General features: G+C 34.4%; 4 protein-coding genes and 1 long non-coding RNA gene across 6 annotated transcripts; all 5 read left to right on the top strand.

Moving 5' to 3' along the window:
* Nucleotides 1-6,484, top strand: LOC130718743 (uncharacterized). Its single transcript, XM_057569365.1, has 8 exons — nucleotides 1-241; nucleotides 611-1,151; nucleotides 1,346-1,431; nucleotides 5,014-5,092; nucleotides 5,190-5,249; nucleotides 5,360-5,481; nucleotides 5,587-5,658; nucleotides 6,139-6,484. The coding sequence occupies exons 2-8, from the start codon at nucleotides 699-701 to the stop codon at nucleotides 6,239-6,241; spliced, it is 975 nt and encodes a 324-aa protein (XP_057425348.1). The 5' UTR covers nucleotides 1-241; nucleotides 611-698; the 3' UTR covers nucleotides 6,242-6,484.
* Nucleotides 6,485-10,686: 4,202 nt separating this feature from the next.
* On the top strand, nucleotides 10,687-12,582 carry LOC130719371 (replication protein A 70 kDa DNA-binding subunit B-like). The gene is made up of 9 exons (XM_057569995.1): nucleotides 10,687-10,836; nucleotides 10,928-11,195; nucleotides 11,284-11,380; nucleotides 11,480-11,601; nucleotides 11,692-11,834; nucleotides 11,994-12,151; nucleotides 12,226-12,346; nucleotides 12,422-12,535; nucleotides 12,574-12,582. Exons 1-9 carry the CDS (start codon nucleotides 10,687-10,689, stop codon nucleotides 12,580-12,582), a joined length of 1,182 nt encoding a protein of 393 aa, XP_057425978.1.
* Nucleotides 12,548-13,352, top strand: LOC130720093 (uncharacterized). Its single transcript, XM_057570697.1, has 2 exons — nucleotides 12,548-12,679; nucleotides 12,767-13,352. The coding sequence occupies exons 1-2, from the start codon at nucleotides 12,584-12,586 to the stop codon at nucleotides 13,037-13,039; spliced, it is 369 nt and encodes a 122-aa protein (XP_057426680.1). The 5' UTR covers nucleotides 12,548-12,583; the 3' UTR covers nucleotides 13,040-13,352.
* A 5,432-nt stretch (nucleotides 13,353-18,784) lies between these two features.
* On the top strand, nucleotides 18,785-19,579 carry LOC130721013 (uncharacterized). 2 transcript variants are annotated; one of them, XR_009013326.1, is made up of 3 exons: nucleotides 18,785-18,999; nucleotides 19,159-19,321; nucleotides 19,411-19,579. It is a non-coding gene; the product is annotated as an uncharacterized LOC130721013 (long non-coding RNA). The 2 variants fall into 2 exon arrangements; XR_009013325.1 differs by having other exon boundaries at nucleotides 19,154-19,321.
* A 1,509-nt stretch (nucleotides 19,580-21,088) lies between these two features.
* Nucleotides 21,089-23,263, top strand: LOC130720547 (geraniol 8-hydroxylase-like). The gene is made up of 3 exons (XM_057571202.1): nucleotides 21,089-21,676; nucleotides 21,759-22,164; nucleotides 22,388-23,263. The coding sequence occupies exons 1-3, from the start codon at nucleotides 21,174-21,176 to the stop codon at nucleotides 23,000-23,002; spliced, it is 1,524 nt and encodes a 507-aa protein (XP_057427185.1). The 5' UTR covers nucleotides 21,089-21,173; the 3' UTR covers nucleotides 23,003-23,263.
* The last annotated feature ends 244 nt before the right edge of the window (nucleotides 23,264-23,507 follow it).

Here is a 23,507-nt window from a genome sequence, read left to right as displayed (position 1 = left end):
TCATCCTCATCCTGATCCTGGCCTTCGCATAAACAGCCTGGCCCATCTTCTGAGCCCAATTCCCGATGATCCATCCACCCACCTCTCTCACTTTCTCAGCCTTCCTCGTCCGTTCGCCGGCCACCACCTGCCGTCGCGCAGCCTCTCTCTCTCACGCCAGGGTTTAGGGTTTCCGCCCCTGCTGCTGCTTCCATTGTCCAATTCATTCTTCGCACCACCACCACTGACACTGACTGAGTTGGTGAGTTCTTCGTTCTTCTTCGTTCTCTTCTCCCCTTTTATATTTTTCCTTACCCTTTTTCTCCATTTCTCTTTCTGTTTCTTCATATGCAAGATGAGGTTGCTTTTAGTCCAACAACACTGTAGTTCTTCGTTTTTTTGTGGGGCACACATGGTTGTTTTTGTTTTACTCATTGAGCTGATACATTCCAAATTGAAATTTGATGATTTTGGTTGCCTAAATTCTAATGGACCTACAACTAACCATTTCATTCTGAGTATTTTGTTGTTTAAATTGATTATTTGTTGTTGGTTAGTGGTTAATTATACACTGAGCTATGAAAATTGGGATTAGCAGCTGAATTCTTTTGTATATTCATTTTTGGTGCAGGTTAACTGAGGTCAAAAGCTAAACTTTCCTTTGAACTGAACTGATAGACATCAATATACTCTTCCTTTATAAGCTAAACTTACCTTTTATGCAACCCATGATTATCTCACACCCTTTTGCGCCACTTCGTTCTTTCACAACCATTACATTCTCCAAACCTTTTTCCCTTAACAATCACTTAGTGCCATCTTCGACAGTTACACTGCAAATTCCAAGCTATGTTAGAACAAAGACAGTATTATTTGGTGCTAGAAGTAGGCGTGAAAGTTTGAACAATAAGGACTTTGACATAGACACCATAAATGAAGATCAGGAGGTTGAGGATGATGACAATGGTAGGTTTTCATCTCAAGGAGTGCATGAGGGAAATGAAGCAATTGACATTGACATAGAAGAAGTACAAGAAGATGAAGATGATGGTGGTGGATATTCAGGTCGAGGAGCATATACAGGTAGGGAAGAGAAGGATTACGATAGAGATCCAGAATTTGCTCAAATTCTTGGAAATTTTGTAGATGATCCCAAAACGGCACAGGCCAGAGTAAGCAACATGATTATTGATTTTTCATGATTTCTACATCAAGCTGTAGACTATATCTTTGCATGAGTGGATTTATCCTGTTTCCTTTGTTTTAAGGGTGAAGTTCGTTACATTTTAAGTTGTTGACAAACTGCTACTCTTTAATCGTGATACCTTTTTAATGCTTAAATCAAATGAGCTTGATTAATTCTCAGATGGAAGAGAGACTGAGAAAGAAGAGGAATAAAATACTGCAGACAAAGACTGGATCAGGAGTACCAATGAAAGTTTTAGTTAACAAGTAAGCTGTTCAACCATATATATATGTGATTCTAGGTTGCAGCTTGTGTTGTTTGTGCTTATGTAGTTTCATTTCTTAATTATGAAGTTTCCGTTTCTTCTGCAATTTGGTCTGCTAGAATGTACTGGCATAAGTAACGTCTCTTCTTAAGTTATTAAACTATACACCCTAACAATGAACTTAAAATGAGAAGGAGTAAGAGGTGTTTTTCTAAGAGGGAGGGAGTGATTGCATTGTGTTTTGTAATGAATAATTCTTATATTGTAGAAATGTACAGGGAAGAAATTGACGTTATTGTTGTTACTAAATTGGTATAGCAATTGGGATTGGTCAATGTATGCATATATACTGTTTTCTATTCTCCTTGCCAGTGGCCAATAGGACATCGAAGCAGTCTTTCTTTTCATCAAAGTGATATAATGTGCTTGACATAAAATTAGCATTTAGTGATGTTGAGAGTAGTGTTATGGTGTTTCTGAGAATTTGTTTTTCCGTTTCCTTATTACCTGATTTTATTTTATTAGAAAATATTTGTAGTTTATAATATAGTTCTATTCTAGGTAAGTTTTTTTTGAACGTATTCTAGGTAAGTTATAATAAAAGGATTAGTCTATAATGTAAATTCCCACTGTGGTGGTATTGTCATTTATCAATACAGAATAATATTTCTGAAATTTCCTTTCAGTTATATGGTATAGTTGTTATTTTAACAAGCAGTATAGGAGCAGCTTGACAGGACAAATGACCTTTAACAAAAGTAGTGCAAACAATTAAATTATTCAAGGTGAAATTTTGTTTTAAGGAATATATGCAAATTCATGAACCCCAGGCTTACTTTTACAAATCTTATAGTGTACAATCGGTAGGAATAGGTTTTAAATATTTCCCTTGCTGAGGGCACAACTAGAAAAGAAACTAGAATGGTAGAATGGTTGCATTTGAAACTTCGGCTGAAATTGTAATATCTTCGAATTTCTTGAACAAGCGGCTTAAAATCTGGTTAGTTTGAATTATGTATACGTTCAATGGATAGGTCAGTGCTGTTTGAACGCTTGAAAGTTCTGTTTAAAAGTGAAATGACCTTAAAGAAACGGTTGTATTTTTAGTGTACTGGTTAGAGTAGTATAATTTACCCTAATCTGTAGTGGACATAGACTGATTGCTTTAAAAATTGAGCTAGTTATCTCTGAATCAAGTTACTGTTCAAGTCAAATCTTTGAAAGAAACCATGAAACTTTGGGGGTTGCTCTAAGTTGATTTTCGGTAAGATAGAAAGGCTGAATAGAATGGTTTTGAGTTGATTTGATGTTTATATGGGAAAAAGGATAATTATTTAAGATGATATAGCAATGCTAAGATTTTCTAATTCCTGTTTTGGATAAATGGAAGCATTAATTGTAGCCCGATGTCAGTGATGTGCTGTTATCTTGTGTGGTAGTGATGTGGTGATTCTACCTTTAAGCACTTACTTGGTAGATAGTTATTTATTTTTATGATTGGCATGTGTATAGTGCTTTAATGAGTTGCAAACTGAAAATAGGTATTGTCTGAAAAGAAAAAGGACTGGATGGAGGTTTTGCTGAACTTATGCATTGTAAATCTAAAAATTCTTTTTTGAAATTCCTAGGCTAAAGAATTGTGTACCAAACTCTTTAGAAACATATTAGTTCCCATTAATTTCATTGTTAAGGTTCAGTAATCGAATAAATATCTGCCAAAGTTCTAGTTAGTATTAAGTACCTTGAGTCCATCATACAAAATGATGATGCAATATAGAGAGGTAACCATAGGATCCAAGTAGGGATGGATGAAGTGGAGAAATGCTTCTATTGTGATTTGTTATGCAAAAGTTCCCCTTAAGCTGTAAGGGAAGTTATACTGCATGTCTATAAGACTTGCAATGCTGTATGAGATTGCATGTTGGGAAGTAAATAATCAACATGAGCGAAAACTTAAATGCTGCAGAAATAAGAATGCTACAATGGATGAGTGGATACATGAGATAGGACTAGGAATACAATTACCCGAGATAAAATTGGGGTAGTTCCCATTGTAAAAAAGACAGTAGAGTCTTGTCTTAGATGGTCTGGGCATGTAAGGAGTAGATTTTTAGAATCATCAGTTATGAGGCTCGACGAGATGGATGATAGTCTAATAGCTAGAGGTAGGGGGAAGGGACCAAGAAATACTATAGGCCAAATGTGGTTTTACACTCCCCATAACTGGTTTCATTTGGTTCATAATTGAAGAATTATTCTAGATCTTCTGTTTATCAAGATTGTTAACATACTTATTGGACAAACAGTCTGCTTGGATCACAGTAGCATCACACACATGACCTTGGAAGTTGTGCGTATAACTCAGTAACTCACTCAAGCCTATGTTTATTGACTGGTATGCTATAGATCACATCTTGAGCATGTGTTCAAAATTAAATAACTCACTTAACATGCCATTTTCTGCAGTCTCTTTCTGGAAGCACCTATTATGCTCTTACAATAATCAATATAACAAACCAAATATATAACAAACCAATTTGGTTTGTATTTCTCTCCTAGATCCTTTCCTCCCCTTTCATCTTTGCTCTTAACCTATTCCCTATGTGTTCCATACTCCTTGGCCCATAGGCTAGGTTGTTACTGCTTTTTACAGTCTGAATTCCCATTTTACTACCCCTCACATTCTCCAGATCCTGAAAGCAGCAAGGGTATATAAGTTCTAAGAGAATAGCCCCCTCCAGGAAAGAATTATGAGCCCTCTGGTATTTCCTAATCCAATTGATTCTTCCTGCCTTCTCTCTACTCCTCTTCCCTATTTATTCTATCCATTCCCACTAATTGCTTGTCCGTTTGCCATAACCATAGGTAAATTCTCCTTGCAGCCCCTCCCCCTCTTTATTCTCTCCATCTCCTCTAACTCCCGTTTGATTTGCATAACCCTCTTACGTAAATTCCCTCACTGTCCCTCTTATTCCTGTTATACACTACCCAGATTAAATTGGAGTTCTATCACAAAATTTCCTTAGCTCCATGTGTTCTCCCAGTCATCTTATTAAATACCTGAAACAAGGATTGCTTGATTGCCATCAATGTCGATAAGAACGCAGATTAGGTATCTCCCAGTTCAACTTCCAAATTGGCCAACTTCACCTCCAAAGCTTCCACCTTGTCAGACATCTTGGGGTCAGGGGCAATTCACAAGCAAGACACAATGTATTTCATGCCGAATATGATAGGTTGGATCAAAGTTAGGAACCAAGGATAGAATTCCGATTCAAGAAACTTTTTTGAATTAAAAAGAAGCTCCTAGTGCTTTCTCTTTTCCTATTCTCATTGACATTAGAATATCACTGAAATACTTTGAATATACATTTCCAATGTAATTGTCGTGTACAATTGACCTCCATGAGGAACATTTTATTCTATTTTGGGTCCCCAAATGACCAATCAATGTTTTATTTGATAATAACCTCATAAACTTCTCTTTAAGTTGGAATCCACATGATGCAATTATTAAATATTCAGTTTGCTTTTTTTTATCAAAATATTCTATTTTTCTTACTCCTGATGCTGGTATTTTCAGATTTGATTTTTCAAACTCATATATATGGTTTGAATTTTACAATGCTCCATTGGCAAAAGACATCTCCTTAATTTGTGATGTAAGGAACTTTGTCCTATGACTTTATTTGGTCCTACATTCTCCACAACGCACACATCCGTCTATTAGGAAATTTTGCTGATTATTTGTCTTTACAGACTATTCGAGCATGGCACATCATGGGACGTCTTGGTGGATGCAATTCCATGAATATGCAAGTAAGTTTTTCTCTTCTGCCATGGGCGCCAAGTTTTCTTTTCTTCCTTTTATTTTTTATGAGTTTTCAAACTTGATTTTATAACTTAAAGAACTAGCATAATTTCTACAGCTGTCACAGTCTCCAATGGATAAACGACCAAGTTATGATTATATTCAGGGAGCAAATGTGACCCCAACTACATTTTACAACATTGGGGATCTTGAGGTTCAAGACAACCTTGCTCGAATATGGTGCAGCACCAATTGCATATTCTTCATTCTTAATGCTTTGTTATACATACATATTAACATAATATGAAGTGCAAAAACTAATGATTTTTCCTTCTTACAAAACAGGGTGGATATTGGAACTGGTGAACCGTTGCTTGTGGATGTTTTGATAAATGCGTTGACACAGATAAGTTCCGAGTACGATTTCCACTTGCTTTGTTCTACTCCTTCCAGTCCTTTTTCTAAGACCCCTTCAAAAAAACTTTTGATGGTCCTTAACATAGGACCATTTGCAAAGTTTTAGAAGCATTTATTATTACTTTTCATTTTTGCCCTTCATGACTATGGAGCATTTCTAATTCTTAGGTTTTGATGAATGTGAAGTTTGCCTTTATATATGGGCACACTTGGAATGTTGCTATAATTATTAAAAAAAACCAATTCATAGACTAATTTTAACTTCTTTCCTAAATTTGTGTGATTCGGTTGAAAGGACCTTAAAATAAAAACCAAATACTCTATGAAATAGTAGAGAATAGAAGTCAGAGGTTTTGAGCTTGTTTCTCTAGCTGATCCTTCCTTCAGTAGTCATGTTCTGTATTGTAGATGAGTGTTGTTCAGTGTTTATTTTTGCTTGTATATTATTTTAATGTCATCAATTGTTTTTGTTTTTGATAGTTTTGTAGGGATCAAGCAAGTAATGTTTGGTGGAAAAGAATTTGAGAATTGGAATGAAAATTTGACATCAGAAGATTCAGGTTATAGTGTTCACAAGATCTAGCCATTTTTCCAGGCGTATGGCTATTAAGAGGAAGTCATGAATGTATCTTTGGGTAGGAATTTTTTTCAGTACTATAGTACAGACTGCATACTCTTATATCCTAAGTATGACACATGACATGTATGATAAGTTATTCTGAATTTTGTTTTATTTTTAATTTAAGAAAAGAATAACTCTCACATTGTGTTAGAGATGTATGAGTTTTGAGTATTACATGAGTATTGAAAATTTGTTCGGGTGACATTACTAATAGAGATAATGCAAGATGACTGTTTTTTTTTAAATGCTGGAGTTGGGCAAAGTGATAGCGAAGCTCAGGTGGTTATGCAAGTGCACGGTGACGTAGTAGCCCCCTCGGGCGACACTAGTGCTAGTGACTTAGATGGACCAGTACCCAATATGTACGGTTTTTTCTTGAATCAACAAAAAGTTATAAATCAATCCATTTACAATAAAAAAAAACAAATGAGGAAATAATTGATAAAACTAATTCCCCGATTCGTTATAGTTCCCCCTATAATATTCCAACCGCCGCACTTGGAAACAAAAATTATTCGAGGTAGAAAGCATGGTTGGGTTGTTCATAGGTGAAAATTCATCTTTTACCATTTGAAATTACAGGTTAACCCTAAAACTAATTTAAAATAACAACTATACCATTGATGTCATTTACCTCTTATACATATTTACCCTCTACATCACCTCTCAATTGAACATGGGTTTTATACAGAGGTCTGCAACCACCAACCCACCCAAAATCCTCTTCCTTCACAAAAATAAATTAACTATTGACACGTAAATAAGGCTGCTTCTCCTAGTGTCTTCAACTTCAGCCCATTGATATAAGTTCCTTTCGCAATCTAGAAACAAAGGACCTCTAATTGATGAAGCAAGAAAACACGAAATCAGGAACACACATGGAAAATCGCATTTCTCAGTGCCCAAAATTAAAATATATTGGGATAAGAAACAAAATCCTCTTCCTTCACAAATAAAAATGAAACAACCCCTTGGTCTTTGAATGGTGGGTTCTTGGGGTTTAGGGTGATAGCATGGAAGGAGCAAGATGGTGTTTATGTGGTTTCCACTCCCTGGAGGGGAGTAGTGAGTGGGAAAGGAGGCGGCAGATGGGGGATTATTTGGTAATTATAAATGTTAGTGTTTTTATTTTTTTTTCCTTTAACAGGTCATAGTGACCAACTATATCAGGTCATTTTACTCTTTTATGGGTGAAAGACCTATCTTGCTCTTTCACCCTAGAAGCCACTTTTTTTTAGACAAGTACTATTTATATTAATTATCTCTTTACTTTAACCAAAGAAAAAAAATTAGTATCTTACCTCTGTAACCAAAAAAAAAAAAGAAAAAAATTAGTACCTCTTTACGCTTCTAGGTAAAAGAATGAAGAGATAGTAAAACCAAATTGAAGATGTTTTATTTACTTTTGTACATGTTTGCTCTCTTGCAATTCGATAGATCCGGCAAAAGAGCAAAGATTATGATAACCTGTTGGGGTTACGATTAGACAGTGGTAGTAATGATTCGGGTCTTGTTTGTTGGAGAACTCCACATGTGGGTGTGTGCAGGCTTAACATTGACGTAGCCTACAATCCTTCGCTTCAGATGATGGGTATGAGAGGCTCGGTCCGCGGAGCTGCTGGAGATTGGATTTTGGGCTTTATGGCCAACAATGGGGGCGGGGATCCCCTCAAGACAGAACTCTTGGCTGTACAAAGTGGGCTCGATCTTATGTGGGAGGTAGTTATTAGAGATGCCATTTGTGAGGTGGAATGCTTTGAAATTGTGGATGTGTTAAGGGACGATGGATTTCGATTTCATGAGCTTGCTCAGGATTTCTAGGAGGTTCGGCAGCTATTGCGACACGACTGACGAGTTCAACTTCTGCATGTTCCTTAGAGTGCAAATGATGCAGCATCTTGCAGGTTTGGGAGCAGATGCTCAGTGTCCTCTTTTGCGCTTGGAGGATCCTCTTCCGCAACTTCATCCCATCTTAACTAGGGATTTGTTAGTCTTGTAGTCTTTTTCTCTTATCTTACCTTTCAATGTATAAAAAAAACATTGGAAATATTGTGGTGGGAACAGACTCGCAAATTTTAGCTTTTTTTTTGTACATCAGAAAGATAAATTGCACTCGCTAGGAATCGATCCTTGTACCTCCCTACCTAACCCATATGTCCCCAAACCTACGGGGACTCGCAAATTTTAGTTTGTGTGCATATAATATAATAGAATATTCTCTTTTTATTTAAATGGAAGAAAAGCCCTTTTTATTCCCGTCATTTTCTTTTCTCTTCTTTTCGCTTAAAACAAACTCCATGCTACAATTTCAGTCCACTATCATCTCTCATTTTCTTATCTAATCTAATCTTTTTCCTCTATCTTAAAGGAGACAATGTTATATTTAATTTGCGGGGTTGTCTAAATGACCCATGGTAAAATTTGGGTTAAATAACCCATGTGGTGGACCAATCATATTTAAGATAAATTAGTTGAATTTTTTATATTTTATTTATTAATTTATTTATGGTTAAATATGTTTTTGTCCCTAATTTATACACATAAATATAAAATGGTACCTGAAAAAAAACACAAGTTTTAGTCCTTGAAATTTTTTATTTAATTTAAAATGGTCCTTATAATGGATTTTTCACATCTATTTGAGTCCCTCGAAAATTTCTTCCATCAAATTTAATTCTTCTTCCTTGATAATCATGTCAAAACCTAAAAATCAATCATTTGACTCCTCCTCCTTTCCCACTCACTGCTCCCTCTCTTGGGAGTGGAAACCACAGAAACACCATCTTGTTCTTCTTTCCATGCTATCACCCTAAACACCAAGAACACAACCATTCAAAGATCAAAGGTCGTTGTTTCATTTCGAACTCTGAACCCTTCACTCTTTATTTCACCCAACCCTTATATTCCATAAATCTTACCATTTGAGCTAACCCTCGGGGATATCAATAACATTTTGACTCTTTGAATTAAAACAGAAAAGAAAGTGATCAAAGAAATAAAATTAAAAAATAGGAACTCATTCACAATAGTAAAATGTGGTTGTTGAACTTGAACCCTTAAATCGAAAGTTTAATTCCTATGAACAATTTCTTTAGAAAACATTTACCCTTTATCACATCCTTAAACAGAAAAATGGCTAAGAGTGAATTTGCACCAACATCTACTCTTCGCACAACTAACACTAATATGTACTCGTCAGTAATTCCTTGAGAAAGATGTATGGGGTTGTTTTTTGTGCTATTTTTTATCTTAACCTCATACAATATGAAACTTTGAAAAGAACAACTAATATCTCAATATAAATAAAAAGAGAGCCCATTAGAAGGAAAGTTTGCCACGTCATACTATTGGAACCACCCCCAATCTTGCGCCACGTATGCAGAAACATTAAAAAAAATTCTAAAAGAAATTATGATTACTATTTTTAGCAAAGCTTGGAGCTGGACACGTGGTAGCTTCAGCATGTGTTGCAATATTTCCAGGCTGTGTTTGAAAATAAAATAAAATAACAAACAGATTTTTAAATCTAGGTTTAGGTTATCATTCCCTACTTTATCTCTAACCGTCCATGGGAGCCAATCAACGTGTGTTGTTTAAAAAAAAAATCTGTCATCATCCAGCCTATATTTGAAAAAGAAAAAACTGTAGCATTTCTTACTATTTTTTTTTTGGTACATCAGAAAAGTTACTATTATTATATAGAAAAATTTAAAACAAACTCAATTATAATATAAGGTCATTAAAATTGGTTGACAATTCATTGCATACAAAATTTATTGCATTTACCGTTAATTTGTTTGATAATTTAGAAGTCATTAATTTTTAAGAGAATTAATATATTGCATTAAAGATTGACTTTATTGACAAAGTTATATTTTTTAGTATTAAAGATTATAAATCAATTTGAAAAGTATGTTTTAGTGTGGAATTTTTTTTTGAAAGATTAGTGTAAATTGATTTAAAAAGAAAACTGTCGCTATATTTTTTTTTCAAAGTCATCCAGACTATATTTGAAAAGAAAAAACAGATATATCCAGGGCTGTATTTGAAAATAAAATAATAATAGCTTTTTAATACTAGGTTTAGGTTATTATTGCCTAATTTATCTCTAACCGTCCATGGAAGCCAATCAAAATTTGTCATCATTCAGCTGCAGTGCAAACGTGTGTTTTTGGTTACTTATTCGTGAATTTCAAGAAGGTGATACAGACCTTTTCTTCACCATGCGTGCCTTAGCCATGTGTTTGCCATGATATCTCCTATGAATCCTACTCTGTCTTGATGTATTGTTCAACCAGTTTCAAGCACGTTATTTTTACTTGATTCCTATAAATAGTGAAGCTTTGAAGGGCTTGATGTGCAGCTCTCAACTTCATTCAATTTAATTAAAATCTTACCAAGTCACGATGGCAGGAAACTATGTCCGAGTTTGCGATCTTGATGCTTCCAAAGAGGATTGGTGCATATTGGCTAGAGTTGTTCGTCTGTGGAATGTGATCTCAACTGAGAGAGGGAGTCCAGTTTCAGCCATTGAGATGATTCTGGTTGATGAAGCTGTATGTTTATGACTATCAGTGTTTTGTACTTTGAGTCCAGATTTTGTGGTCTGTTGTTTTTAAAACTTTGTCTTGGTTTTGCTTTGTACAGGGTACTCAAATCCAGGCTGCTGTCAGGAAGAAGTATGTGAAGAAGTTTGATCGTATACTTAGGGAGGGTCCTGTTTACTCTCTCAGAAATTTCACAGTTGCTGATAATGTTGGGGATCATCGGACTACTTCCCATCAGTTTAAGATTATTATTCAGGGTGAAACTGTTGCAGTTATAAAGCCTGATAATTTGGTTCCTGTTTTCCCCTTAACATTTGCCAGCTTCGAAGACATTGTTGGGGGTCGTCTTGACACTGCATATTTAGTAGGTACTAATATGCATGTGGTCCATGAGTTTCAGCATATGGAGATTTGTATATCTATACTGCATTGCTCATATTAATCGTTTTTATGTAGATGTTATGGGACTTATCACTGGACTTGGAACTGAGCGTCAATACGTAACTAATGGAACCAGGACAAAGATGAATGTTATCGAGCTGGAAAATTCTGGGTAAATTATTTGACTAACAAACTTGATATCTTGAACAACATAAATTACATAATAATATGACTAATCGGTTATGTGGTTTTGATGATATTTATTTTACAGGATCAAGCTGAACTGTGCTCTTTGGGGTCGTTACAATGACCAACTGAATCAATTCCTCCAAGCTGGTGACACTGAAACTGCTGTTGTTGCTATCTTTGGTGTCAAGATCAAAGAGTTCCAAGGTTGTATATTGAGTGCTGATACCTACTTTTTGTTTAGTTTGTATATTATTTGACTTGATAGTTATTAATTGGATTTTATTTTATATTCAGGTCGGAAGGGATTGCAGAATGCTCTGCACTGCACTAAGTTGCTCTTTAACCCTACCTTTCAAGAAGCTATTGATTTTAAGGAGGGCATGTTGAGGAACTTAACCTCACCTTCACAAGGAATTTCACGCATCAATGACACTCATGTTCCTACTTTGGAGGAAGATTTTCTTAATAGCAACATTCGAAAGACAATTGCTGAGTTGAAGGATTCCAACCTTGAGCATGTTAGTTGTAGATAACTAGAGTTAGTATTATTTGAACACTAATATATGATTCTAAAAATTATCTGTTTTTACTTGAAGGACATCTCTTATGTTGTTGAGGCCACTATTAAGCATGTTATTGATATGGACGATTGGTGGTACAATGCATGCAATGCCTGTAACAAAGCGGTGTATCCTGATTCTGTGGCCTACTATTGTGGAGACTGTGATCGTCGGGTTGTGAATGTGAAACCTAGGTTGTGAATTATCTTATCTTTTTTTAGGCAAATTGTTTTTGTTTTCTGAGCCTAATTTAGATTCTTTGAATCAGGTATCGAATTAAGGTTCGAGTTATTGATGACACAGACTCGACTACCTTTGTGATTTTTGATCGTCCTGCTGCTGGATATTTCAATCGTACCTGTTCAGAAATGATAGAGATGTTTGAGAAGGTATGGCAATCAGCTTGGAGTTTTTTTTTTCTTAATGTATGCGAAATAGTATATGATGAATGAGTTATTTTACAGCATGGTGGTGAGCTGGTTTGCCCAAGGGATATATCTGACTTGGTTGATAAGAAGTTCCTATTTAAGATGGACATGAGGAACTTGACTGTTGGCAGATTTGAGCCTTCATATAAGGTTAAGAGGTTCACTGATGATGCTGTCATACTGGCTAGGTTCAGTGACATGGACTCTGGATCTGAGATTTATAACTCTGATGTTTCTTTGAATCTGACCAAGTATGGCAATCATGCTAATAAGGCTGAGTTGGTTGATCCTCAGGTATTTGATTCGTTTACTATTATATTAGCACTTGATATATATTTAAGTTCCTTCGAATGCTAAATATTTTTACTATTTGGTATGCAGGATCTTATGAGTCAATTCTCTGAAGCTGAGCCTTCTGATGCAGCTGGTGGAGCTTACATTGGGCTAGGTGTTGATGGTAACAATGTTTTAGGGGATGAGGTTGTCAATTTGGATGGTCAGGAAGGTCGTGACGAAGGTCTCAACATTGCTGATGCGGATTCTGTTTCAATGATTGCTCATAAGAAAAGGGTTACTGCTGATCCTGTGAGCGGTGGTGCTGGAACTAGCAACGTGAAGATTCTCAAGCAAATCAAGCAGGAGAAGAATGCCTGAGTGTTGTTGACATGATCTGGTTAAAATGCATGTTGTGTTTTGTGGAGGTAGAATATAAGAATAATGGGTGTCTCATGGTAGATGGTACAACATCTTTTGGATTGGCTTTGTGTTGTACTGAATTTTCTCCACTGTTTGTCTTTTTTTTTTCTTCATGTGCTGTGTTTGTCTAGATGAATGTTGTTTCAGAACTGCTTTGTTGTTTCATGTCCATTTATGAGTTGTGTTAGAGTTACCAGTTACAACTTTGTACCCATCACTGTGGTGGTCTGTTACAAAGATGTGTCTTTCTACCAGTTTATAATAATTATGGTTGTGTTATTGATTTGTCTTCCATTATTATTTTTGCATAAATATTTTCAAGTTTTATATATAAATATACATGTGTAGATATAAGGAGATTAGGATAAAAATAAAGTATCACATAGTAAGGGTAAACTTTGAGCAAGCTACGTGATGGAAATGTATAAGGAAATATGGGAGATTTTTAGTTGATTCACTTGATTGACTCTCTCACAGACCCTAAACAAATTATAAGTGTTGATACAATCTAAACCCACACCAATTTTTCTTTTCAAGAGGAACCCCCAAGTACTAGCAAAATAGGCTGTTAACTGCTTCCTTGATTTGTGCTTGGAGATAAAAACAATAAATAGACTTTGTTGCCAAATTCGCTGTTAAAACTCAACGTGTTTACACTTTACACTGAACCCATATATTTTTTTTTTTGAAAGAACACCGAACCCATATTTAAAACTGAACCTTGATTTTTCTCTTTCACCAAACGTGTTTTTTTTTTAAACAACCAAACGTGTTTACACTTTAAAGCATAAATTCTTGAAATATTTATATCTATTAAAAACAGGAATTGCAAGGTTACCGATATTATGATAGACTTTCATTTTCTTAAGTTGAATACTAATTGATTAGAGTATTCAATTTTTGTTTTAAAAAAACTGTAGCATTTGTTGTTGTTATTATTATTATTATATAGAAAGATTTAAAACAAACTCAATTACTATAAGGTCATTAAAACTGTTTGACAATTCAGAAGTTCTTAATTTTGTAAAGATTAAATTTATTGCATTAAATATTTACTTTATTGTCAATATTATATTTTTTTAGTATTAAAAAAGTATTAAAGATTATAGATCAATACGAAAAGTATGTTTTAGTGTGGAAGTTTTTTTTTTTGAAAGATTTGTGGAAATTGATTTTTAAAAGTTGTGGAAATTTTTCACGTGTAATGGATGTGGAAATTTTTTATACCAATGAGATTGATAGTATCTTTTAATGTAATATATTATATTAAAAAATCTGTTTCTTTTTTAAATTTTTTGGAAAGATATGTTCTTGGAATATATGATAGAATTATTTGCCATTATGGACTTGAATCTTTTGATTTCATATATTACTTGCCATCTATTGAAATTAAATTTCCTTTTCAAAAAAATAAATTAAATTTCTATGCTATTATCATGACCATTGATTCAGCTCAAAAAAAAAAAGGTCAATTGACTATCCCATAATTGTTTCAAATATAGTTTGCCAATTTGAAAATTAGCATTTTCAATTGTTGATCAGGAAAGATATCTCACATTTAAAACTGAACCCTGAATTTTCTCTTTCACAAACGTGTTTACAACCGAAATTTATGTTTAAAAGCCCCTTGGTAACCACCGGCTACGCGCACAAAGAAAAATCAACACCAAATTAGGCTGCAAATAAAGTCACCTTTCAAACAATATACATTCTGATATAAAAATATATTTATCTAATTGAAGATTCAGTCTTCCTAAAATATTATGGTATTTTTGAATTGAAATAAATTTTTATTTTGTTGTAAATTGAAATATTTTATATCAGTATAAGAAAATTTCGATGTGTTCTTGCATATATGGAATATGCATGAAATCAATGCCTTTTGTATTTATTTTAGATAAAATTATTATTATAATAATTTTTCAAAAATCAAGTTTCATGTCTTTCTTATATTAAGAGCAGAAACAACTACAGTAATAGTTGTTCTCATATTTGTCCCTAGGCTAGGATTACAACGACTGTCAAACAATCAAACAAAATCAACCATCCTTATTTTTCCTCTATTTCATGATAGGGTTGTTCTCATGTGGGTTCCTATTATTAATAAATATCTCTTTTTTGTGAAAAAGAAAAAGAGCTAATTTACTTAATTTCAAACTATAAAACATCTGATGTAAAGTATACTATATTTTTTTTTAAAAAAGTATACTGTATTTCTTCAGCAAATTGTTTTGAGTTTATTATTTTTTGAACGTAATTTTAATTTTTTTTGTAATTAAGTTTATTACTACTATAACTTAGTCGGTGACCGGTTAAAAAAAACTTAATCCGTGATTTTTTAGAATTATGAGATTCTAATATGTTTGAGTTTAATTTATTAATTTTTTTTGTCCTCAGATTAGCTTATAGTATGATTTGCTTTTTTGAACGTAGCTTATAGTATGATTAAGCATTGTCCACATTAAACGTTAAAAAAAAAGCATTAACCACATTAAAAAAATAAAGCATTAGCCATTTGAATCCTTTGGAGATATGATACACGTTTTTATTCTTTGAAGTCAAATTAAATTTCCATGTTGTTATGATAACAGCATGGATTATCTCCCAATAGTTTCAAAAGTAATTTCCCAATTTCAGTATGGATTCATTTGTAACAGTAAAAAGTATACGTGTTGAGAGGTTTATCATAACAAATCTTTTCCATTAATTTCTATATCAGGTTTTTGTTTTTGAAAAAATAAAATAACTGGGTCCTAATTTGTCTCATCTACCAACCATGATTACAGGCTAAACGTGTGTTTAAAACCATGTTCTTGGCAAAAACAAAATGGAGCATGCGTGCACAGAGAAAATCAATGAGTGATTTCATTGAGCCGTCTCTACTGGCTACTGAGTGGATCAAGGCCCTATTTATTTGATGGCTACTGCTGTATTTGAGTAGCCTTTTAGGGTTTTTTCTCCAAGCTACCATATGAAATGATGATATCCAGTTTTCCAGAAGTTTTTCACAAATTTTCTCTCATGAGAGTAGTTTTTGGATTACGAAAATCATGATGATATCCAGTTTTCCAGAAGTTTTTCACAAAGTTTCTCTCATGAGAGTAGTTTTTGGATTACAAAACTCATGATGGTTGTGTATTTCGATACACAACTAGAAAGGTAGGTTTAGTTTTCAGCCTATATTGTGCATATGCTTTTTATCTTAACCACATAATCTTTGGACTCTTTTTTTTTTACGCATAATTATGTTTCAGTGTTATTATTAATCCTAAACTAGAGTAGGTTTTAACGTGTAACTCTTCATCTGAAAACCATCTTAGTGAAAAAGTTATTTTTTCCAACAATATTCATTTAGTGAAAAGGCTATCCAATTGCCCTTGCACATATATATAAGACTGAATGTGTTTTTTCTTTTCAACACATCAACAAGCAAGCTGAAAGATACTAAGTGTTTGCCTTCAATCTCACGTACTGCAATACTCATAGTCTAAAATCCATAGTTTTGTTTTTTCTTACTTATTTGACTACTTCTTGAACTATTAGTGTCTTCTTCAAATAGTCTTTCTTTGGTTTTTTAAATCTGTTTTCAGCATGAATGAATGTTTTGGTTACAAATAGTGAAGTATGTATTCGTCTGCTTTCTTTGTCAATACATAAGATATTACTATACTAATTATTTTATTATTTTTACTACTCTGAGATAACTAGATAGTGAACACTGTTATGACTGTATGAGTGTTTTTATCCCTTTTTGATTAATTCTGTAAGTTGATCTATAAATTCAATAATTTTTTCAACTTTTTATGTTATTTATTTTTATGCATAATATTATATCTCTCATAAAAATAATGAGAATTCATTGCTTTCAGGGTTTGTTTTGTACCATGGATAACAATGACAATGCTGCTATTCGCTACAGGGGTTTTTTCCTGTACATTGATCCTCAACTGGTACTAAGTCCTATGCTTTGTGCTTTTAAAATATTTTCCACAATTTTTATAGCATACGTGATGTTGTTTTTTCTCTGGATGCAATGCAGGAATACACTCAGTTGCCTCCTATGTTTGTCAGTGAATATGGCGACATGGTTACTGAGACTATTACGTTGATTGATGCTGGTGGATCTATGTTTAATGTTTGGATGCAGAAGAATGCTGATGTTTACATGTTCACTGCGGGTATTTCTGACCTGAGGATTCAATACAATTTGCTTCATGGTGGATGGTTGGATGTCTACTATTTGGGTCAATCTGAGTTTCATGTTAAGATCATGGATAGGGAATATAGGGAGGTTAACTACTTTTCGCCACCTATCTTTCGTGAGATTGGCTGGGTTGATGCAAATTATATACCAGTTCAATATGACAGTGATGCTGACGAGCTTAATGAGGAATTTTATAAAGAGTTTTATTTTACACTGAAAAAATCTCATGTGGTCAGCAATAAGAAGGTACATTTTATCAAGCACCATTCTAATTGATTTTTTTTTCATTCTATACTACCTTTATGGATAAGTTAATTGAGATCTTTCCATGTTATTTTTAGGTTCTTCCTGCAGCTTTGATCAGGTTTGCTATGCTGCCTATGAAGCCAAATCGTTGTGTGTTGAGGGATGAATTTGGTAGGAGGTACTTTTGCACCCTGTATTGGCACACTACAAGGTTTAACGAAGGCCATTTCAAAGGAGGATGGATTGAGTTTATTCAAGAAAGTGGACTGACTGTGGGGGATATGGTTTATATGGGGATAGACAAGAGGGATCCAACTGTGATTCACATTGGGAAAGTTAATCCATATGCATAGTTGGAAGTAAGTAGTACAATCCTTAGTATAAGGATTCATTTTGCAACTTGGGGCTGTCATGTTTGAGAAAGGCTTTTGTATTCATGCCACATTAGAAGTTGGTGTTTTTCTCTTTTGTCATGTCTGTTGTCTTTCTATCTAAAATTAGTATTACTTTCTATTTGCATTGTTGTTTTGTTGAAGTGTTTTCTGCCTCACAAGGGAGGGGTTGTTCCCTTGGAATGGTTTTTTCAATTAATGGTTATCATTTCTAGAAAAATAAACGTGTCTTTCATAATTTTAGTAACTAAGCTTATCATCAATGGACTACCAAGAAATGGTGGGTGAATAGTCAAGGAGGAAGAAAAAAAAAAGCTATTTTGACACATCTTTTTATTTTATTCTATGTGCTGTGTTTTCTTTTAGTTGTCTACTAATTAAGTTAGTTTATTTTATTGGTTTGAAAATGTGATTACAGTAAAAGTCTTTAATTTTGTGACCTACTTTCATGAAAAACGGACTCACCAATTGATATTCGCAGTAAGTACAATATCAGCAAAAGAATAATGCATAACACTAAACTACATATAGCTAAAAGAAAACAGAAGTAGATCACTTAAACTTAAAATCACAATAGATGTGATATGTGTGTTATTGAATTCATTATGTTGTTCCATATTGCACTTTAGACCTTAAAAATGAATGTTGAATCAGTTGTTGTAGAGCATGTTTGGATAACAGTTTGCTAGCTATATGTTCTAATTCAGCGGAAAGATAAATTGGTGGTGTTTCAATACCGACTCAAATTTAGCTACCAGCTCAATCCCTTTCTAGACCACTGTGCTTTTGGTATAAAAAAAAAGTAACATCATAATTTAAATACGTTCTTACTATACGTGTTATCTGTATGTTTTGCGATGACCATAAATAAAAGCCAAGGGCAATCTTTATCGAATGTTGGTCTCTTTCTTCCTAAACCAGTTTTTACACATGGCCAACTATATGTGGCTGTGTCTAGAGTAAAAACAAAGAAGGGTTTGAAGATTTTAAGCTTAGATGAAGAAGGAAAGATGTCTAAATCGACCAAAAATGTTGTGTACAATGAGGTTTTTGATACTCTATAATTGATTAATCAGGTAAACACCAATTTCTATATTTCTAAATATTCTTGAACTTCATAAAAAAATTATATTCATGAACTTGATTATATTATATTCTTGGAAATTTTAATTTGTTCTTTATATTATAATGCATTATTTTATTTTATTTTTTTTTAAAATTCAAATATAGAATAGAATGGTCAGAGACCCGGTATAGGAGTTCCTATCAGATGCAAAAAGCACCATGGAAAAGGAAGCTAACGAAGGCCACAATTTCCTAGCTAATACAAAGCCTGTTACACACAAGGACCTCTCATCATTTTGAAGGAATGTAATAAGCATTAAATTCATCAAGTTGGTTAGTAGTCTATATTTTTAAACTACAAAGTTATAATGTATATTATTGATCATTTAGAGTGTTGATTATACTGTTATTTTTGTGTTTAGGACATGGTTGCTCACGGCTTGGAATTGGGATATGTTTATATGCTGGCAACATTCTTCAAAAAGATGTGATATAATTGTTGATTTTTTTGCAAATGTGATTTGAATGGTGGCTGATGAAAGAGATAGCTATTTAATTTTTGGAATATAATTGACATGATAAAACTTATGTTTAGATGTAAGCACTCTTAGATATGAGATGGTTGTCATATGCTGTATTCAAGATATTTTGTTATAACCTAAGTTCTGATCTGAAATATATTTTGTTCGCAACTGTAATATTTATATGATGTTTGAAAATAAATGGTTAAATATATATTGATTAGCTATGTCCCAGGTAGAAGCTAAGTAAGCATTATAAATATATCATAATTAGTTCAAAAATAATTTTAATTTTTTTGTGAAAAATCTCCCGTGCATGGCACGGGCCACTACACTAGTAATATATAAAGTGAAGATGGTCCCGCATATACATAATATATGTAGATACCAAGCATCACCAGGACCATAATTAATATTTTTTTTTGAAAACACCATAATTAATATTTAATTTGCAAAAGTAGAGAAACAAGGAGGGTGACGACTAGTCATCACCAGGGCCATATTTAATATTTGCAGAAGTTTAGAAATAGGGGGGTGACGACTAGTCCCCAAACAAGGCCGGGGTGATCTGACGACTAGTCTCCCTTGCCTCCGACCCTGATCAAAGCCTTGCAGTTGCAGTCAAATCATGTTTGAGGTAGAATCGTGTATGGGCCTTAGATAATTGAAACAATGGCCCCTCAATTGTCTTATACTCTTAAAAAATAAATTAGTATACATACATTATATATGCAATGACGATTTAAGAGAGAAAATTTGTGTTCATAACCATTAGTTTTTCTTATGCATATTTAGATATTGTACATTCAATATTGTTTTTTCTCTCGAAAAAAATTTCATTGCTTCTATCTTAAAGTGAATTATCAAACGAAATACTTATTATCAAAGTGTTGCAAAACTTCTCATTATTTCACTCTTGGCGTTCAAGATTCTAATGTTCATCATTTTTTAGAAAATATGAAGTTAGAAGATTAACACAAAAAATTAAAAATTTATATATAATATATTAAGCCTTTTAAAGATTTTTTTAAGGAAATTATTTTAATACCCCTTTTACTTTAGGCCTCAAAATGTTTATGCACAACCTTAATTTGAGGTAGTTTATTCAGGTGAATTTGGCAGTGGAGTTTCAGCAACTACATCTATTTTTCCATTTTTTATAGGTTCCGGTCCCGATGATTCGTCAAACTAGCACAACGAGATGTGAGCATGTGACTAGCAAGTTGCAAGTTGCAAGTTGCAAGCTACAAACTAATTAAATTAAGAGTAAACAGCCATTCTGGTCCTTGAATGTGTTCACTTATGATGAAGTGGTCCTCAACTGTTGGAAATGGTCTTTTTTCATCCCTGTATGTGTTGTCGTCGGTCAAGTTAGTCCTTGGACCAATTTTCTGTTGGTCCCTCAGACGAAAAAGTCCAAATGTCACCATTTTTACCACATTGGCTTGGCTTGACATATCATCAATGACTCACGTCTTAAATTAATATTGAAAGACATTTTTCCCCATTTGAGTATATCTACTTTTCCACTGCTGCACTGGAAGTGCTTGTGTCTCTCTATAAATAGGCAATTAGGCATAGTTAACTATACCAGTAAGTGTGCCACTCCCCTACTTGTTTCCTTCCTAGTAGTTCAGGTTGCACAACCTCTTTACCAGTACAAAATGGAGCTGATAAGTTCCACACTCTACCTCATCTTCACCCTAGTCTTGATCTTTGTTCTTCGATCAGTGCTTGCAGCAAGAGGTAATACAAAGAGCAAACCAAATAAGTCTAAACTCCCTCCAGGACCAACCCCTCTTCCGATCATAGGAAACCTCCACAAACTGGGAAACAAGCCCCATCACTCCATGGCTAAGCTCTCAGAAATTCACGGCCCAATAATGACCTTAAAGTTTGGCCAAGTCACCGCCATAATCATATCCTCAGCTGACATGGCCAAAGAAGTGCTCCAAACCCACGACCTCTCACTCTCAAACCGACCTGTCCCTGACGCCTTAACAGTTCTCAACCACAACAAATTTAGCTTGTCCTTCATGCGGGTCTCACCCCGGTGGCGCGACCTCAGAAGAATATGCAACGACCAACTATTCGCCAAAACTACCCTCGATGCCAGCCAGGCCCTGAGGCGCAAGAAGCTGCAGGATCTCTTGACTGACATCAACAAGTATAGCATGAACCAACTATTCCAAAAACTTAAATTGTTAAATGAAGACATGTAAATGACTTTTATATTATTTTTCTAATAGGTGCAGTGAGATTGGTGAAGCTGTGGATATTGGAAGAGCAGCTTTCAAGACCACGGTTAATCTCCTTTCCAACACTTTTTTCTCCGTAGATTTTGTGCACTCTGCAGAGGAAGCTGGGGAGTACAAGGAGATAGTTGTCAGCATATTGAGGGAGGCCGGAGCGCCCAACTTGTCTGATTTTTACCCTGCGCTAAAGTTTCTTGACTTGCAAGGGATCAGAAGGAGGTCGATTGTGGAGGTCAAGAAGGTGTTGGCCATCTTCAGGCGCTTCGTTGGGGAACGAATGAATATGAGAGAAGGATCAGGTTCTGCTGGGAATGATGATGTGCTTGATGCCTTGCTTAACATCTCTAAGGAGAATGGCAAGATAGAGATGGATAAAGATGAGATTGAACATTTATTGATGGTATGATATCTTATTCTCATTCTCTGTCCCTTTTATATTTATTTTTTAAAATCTTTCATAAACAAGTTATGAGGGCGAGTATCAACGCAACGATAAGGTTGGTTTAAAATGAGCTTCTTGCCATTTAGAGCCGAATCTTGAATAAAACATTGATATGGGGATGTTCCAACTTCCAAATAATATTACATCTATGCTATAACTTGAATATATATTCATGTGCCAGAACATATTTGTTGCTGGAACCGACACAACAACATACACATTGGAATGGGCAATGGCAGAGTTAATTCACAATCCAACCATCATGTCAAAAGTCGAAAAGGAGCTTCAACAAGTAGTAGGAAAAGGCATTCCTGTAGAAGAAACAGATATCACAAGCCTCCCTTACTTGCATGCAGTTATAAAAGAAACCTTCCGTTTGCACCCACCAGTTCCCTTATTACTCCCACGAAAAGCAGAGGTAGATGTTGAAATCAGTGGCTACACCATCCCAAAAGATGCACAACTGTTCATTAACGCATGGGTTATTGGTAGGGACCCAACTAAGTGGGAAAATCCAACTGTGTTTTCACCTGAGAGGTTCTTGGACTCTGAAATTGATGTGAAAGGGCACCACTTTGAGCTCATTCCATTTGGGTCTGGACGAAGAATATGCCCTGGTTTGCCTCTGGCTATTAGAATGTTACCATTGATGTTGGGATCGTTGATCAATTGCTTTAATTGGAAGCTTGAAGATGGTATCAAACTAGATGATTTGGATAAGGAAGATGAGTATGGGATTACCATGGAAAAATCTCAACCCGTTCGTGTTGTTCCAATCAAATTAACTGAGCAATAGAGATGTATGTCAGTATTGAGATGGTTAGTCTCATGATTGCAAATAGTAGTACTGCTAAAAAATAAACAAGCAATAGTCAAATGGCAAGTGTTTGGTGGAGTCTTCTCCTTTCCTACTTTCCTTGGACTTGTCTTTAGTGTTGTGAGGGTTGCTTTTGAACACTATAAAATATAAAATAAGGGCAATGGTGTAGACGTGATCACAGAAATAAGGTCCAATATATGAAGTATTTGAGATATAAAGTCATATTATATTTTATAATTAGAGTCCTATGTCTTATATATTTAGTGGTGCATTGTATAAATTGCACTCGCCCCATACCCAACCCATATATCTTAAGTTCCTACTACTTTAGTTATCCTATGATGAGTTAAATAGTTATTGGTTTAAATGGTTATTGTATTTATTCATTTATATTCTTACATTAATTGGGTTTATTCCAACTTAGATTGGATGAAAAACAAGGCAAGGACTAAAAACAAAACATATAATTTTGGGAGGATGA

This window comes from Lotus japonicus, chromosome 5 (genome assembly GCF_012489685.1).
Source record: "Lotus japonicus ecotype B-129 chromosome 5, LjGifu_v1.2".
Lineage (NCBI taxonomy): Eukaryota > Viridiplantae > Streptophyta > Magnoliopsida > Fabales > Fabaceae > Lotus > Lotus japonicus.
Note: the sequence above shows the minus strand (reverse complement) of the source record. Positions and strands in the feature narration are given on the sequence as shown.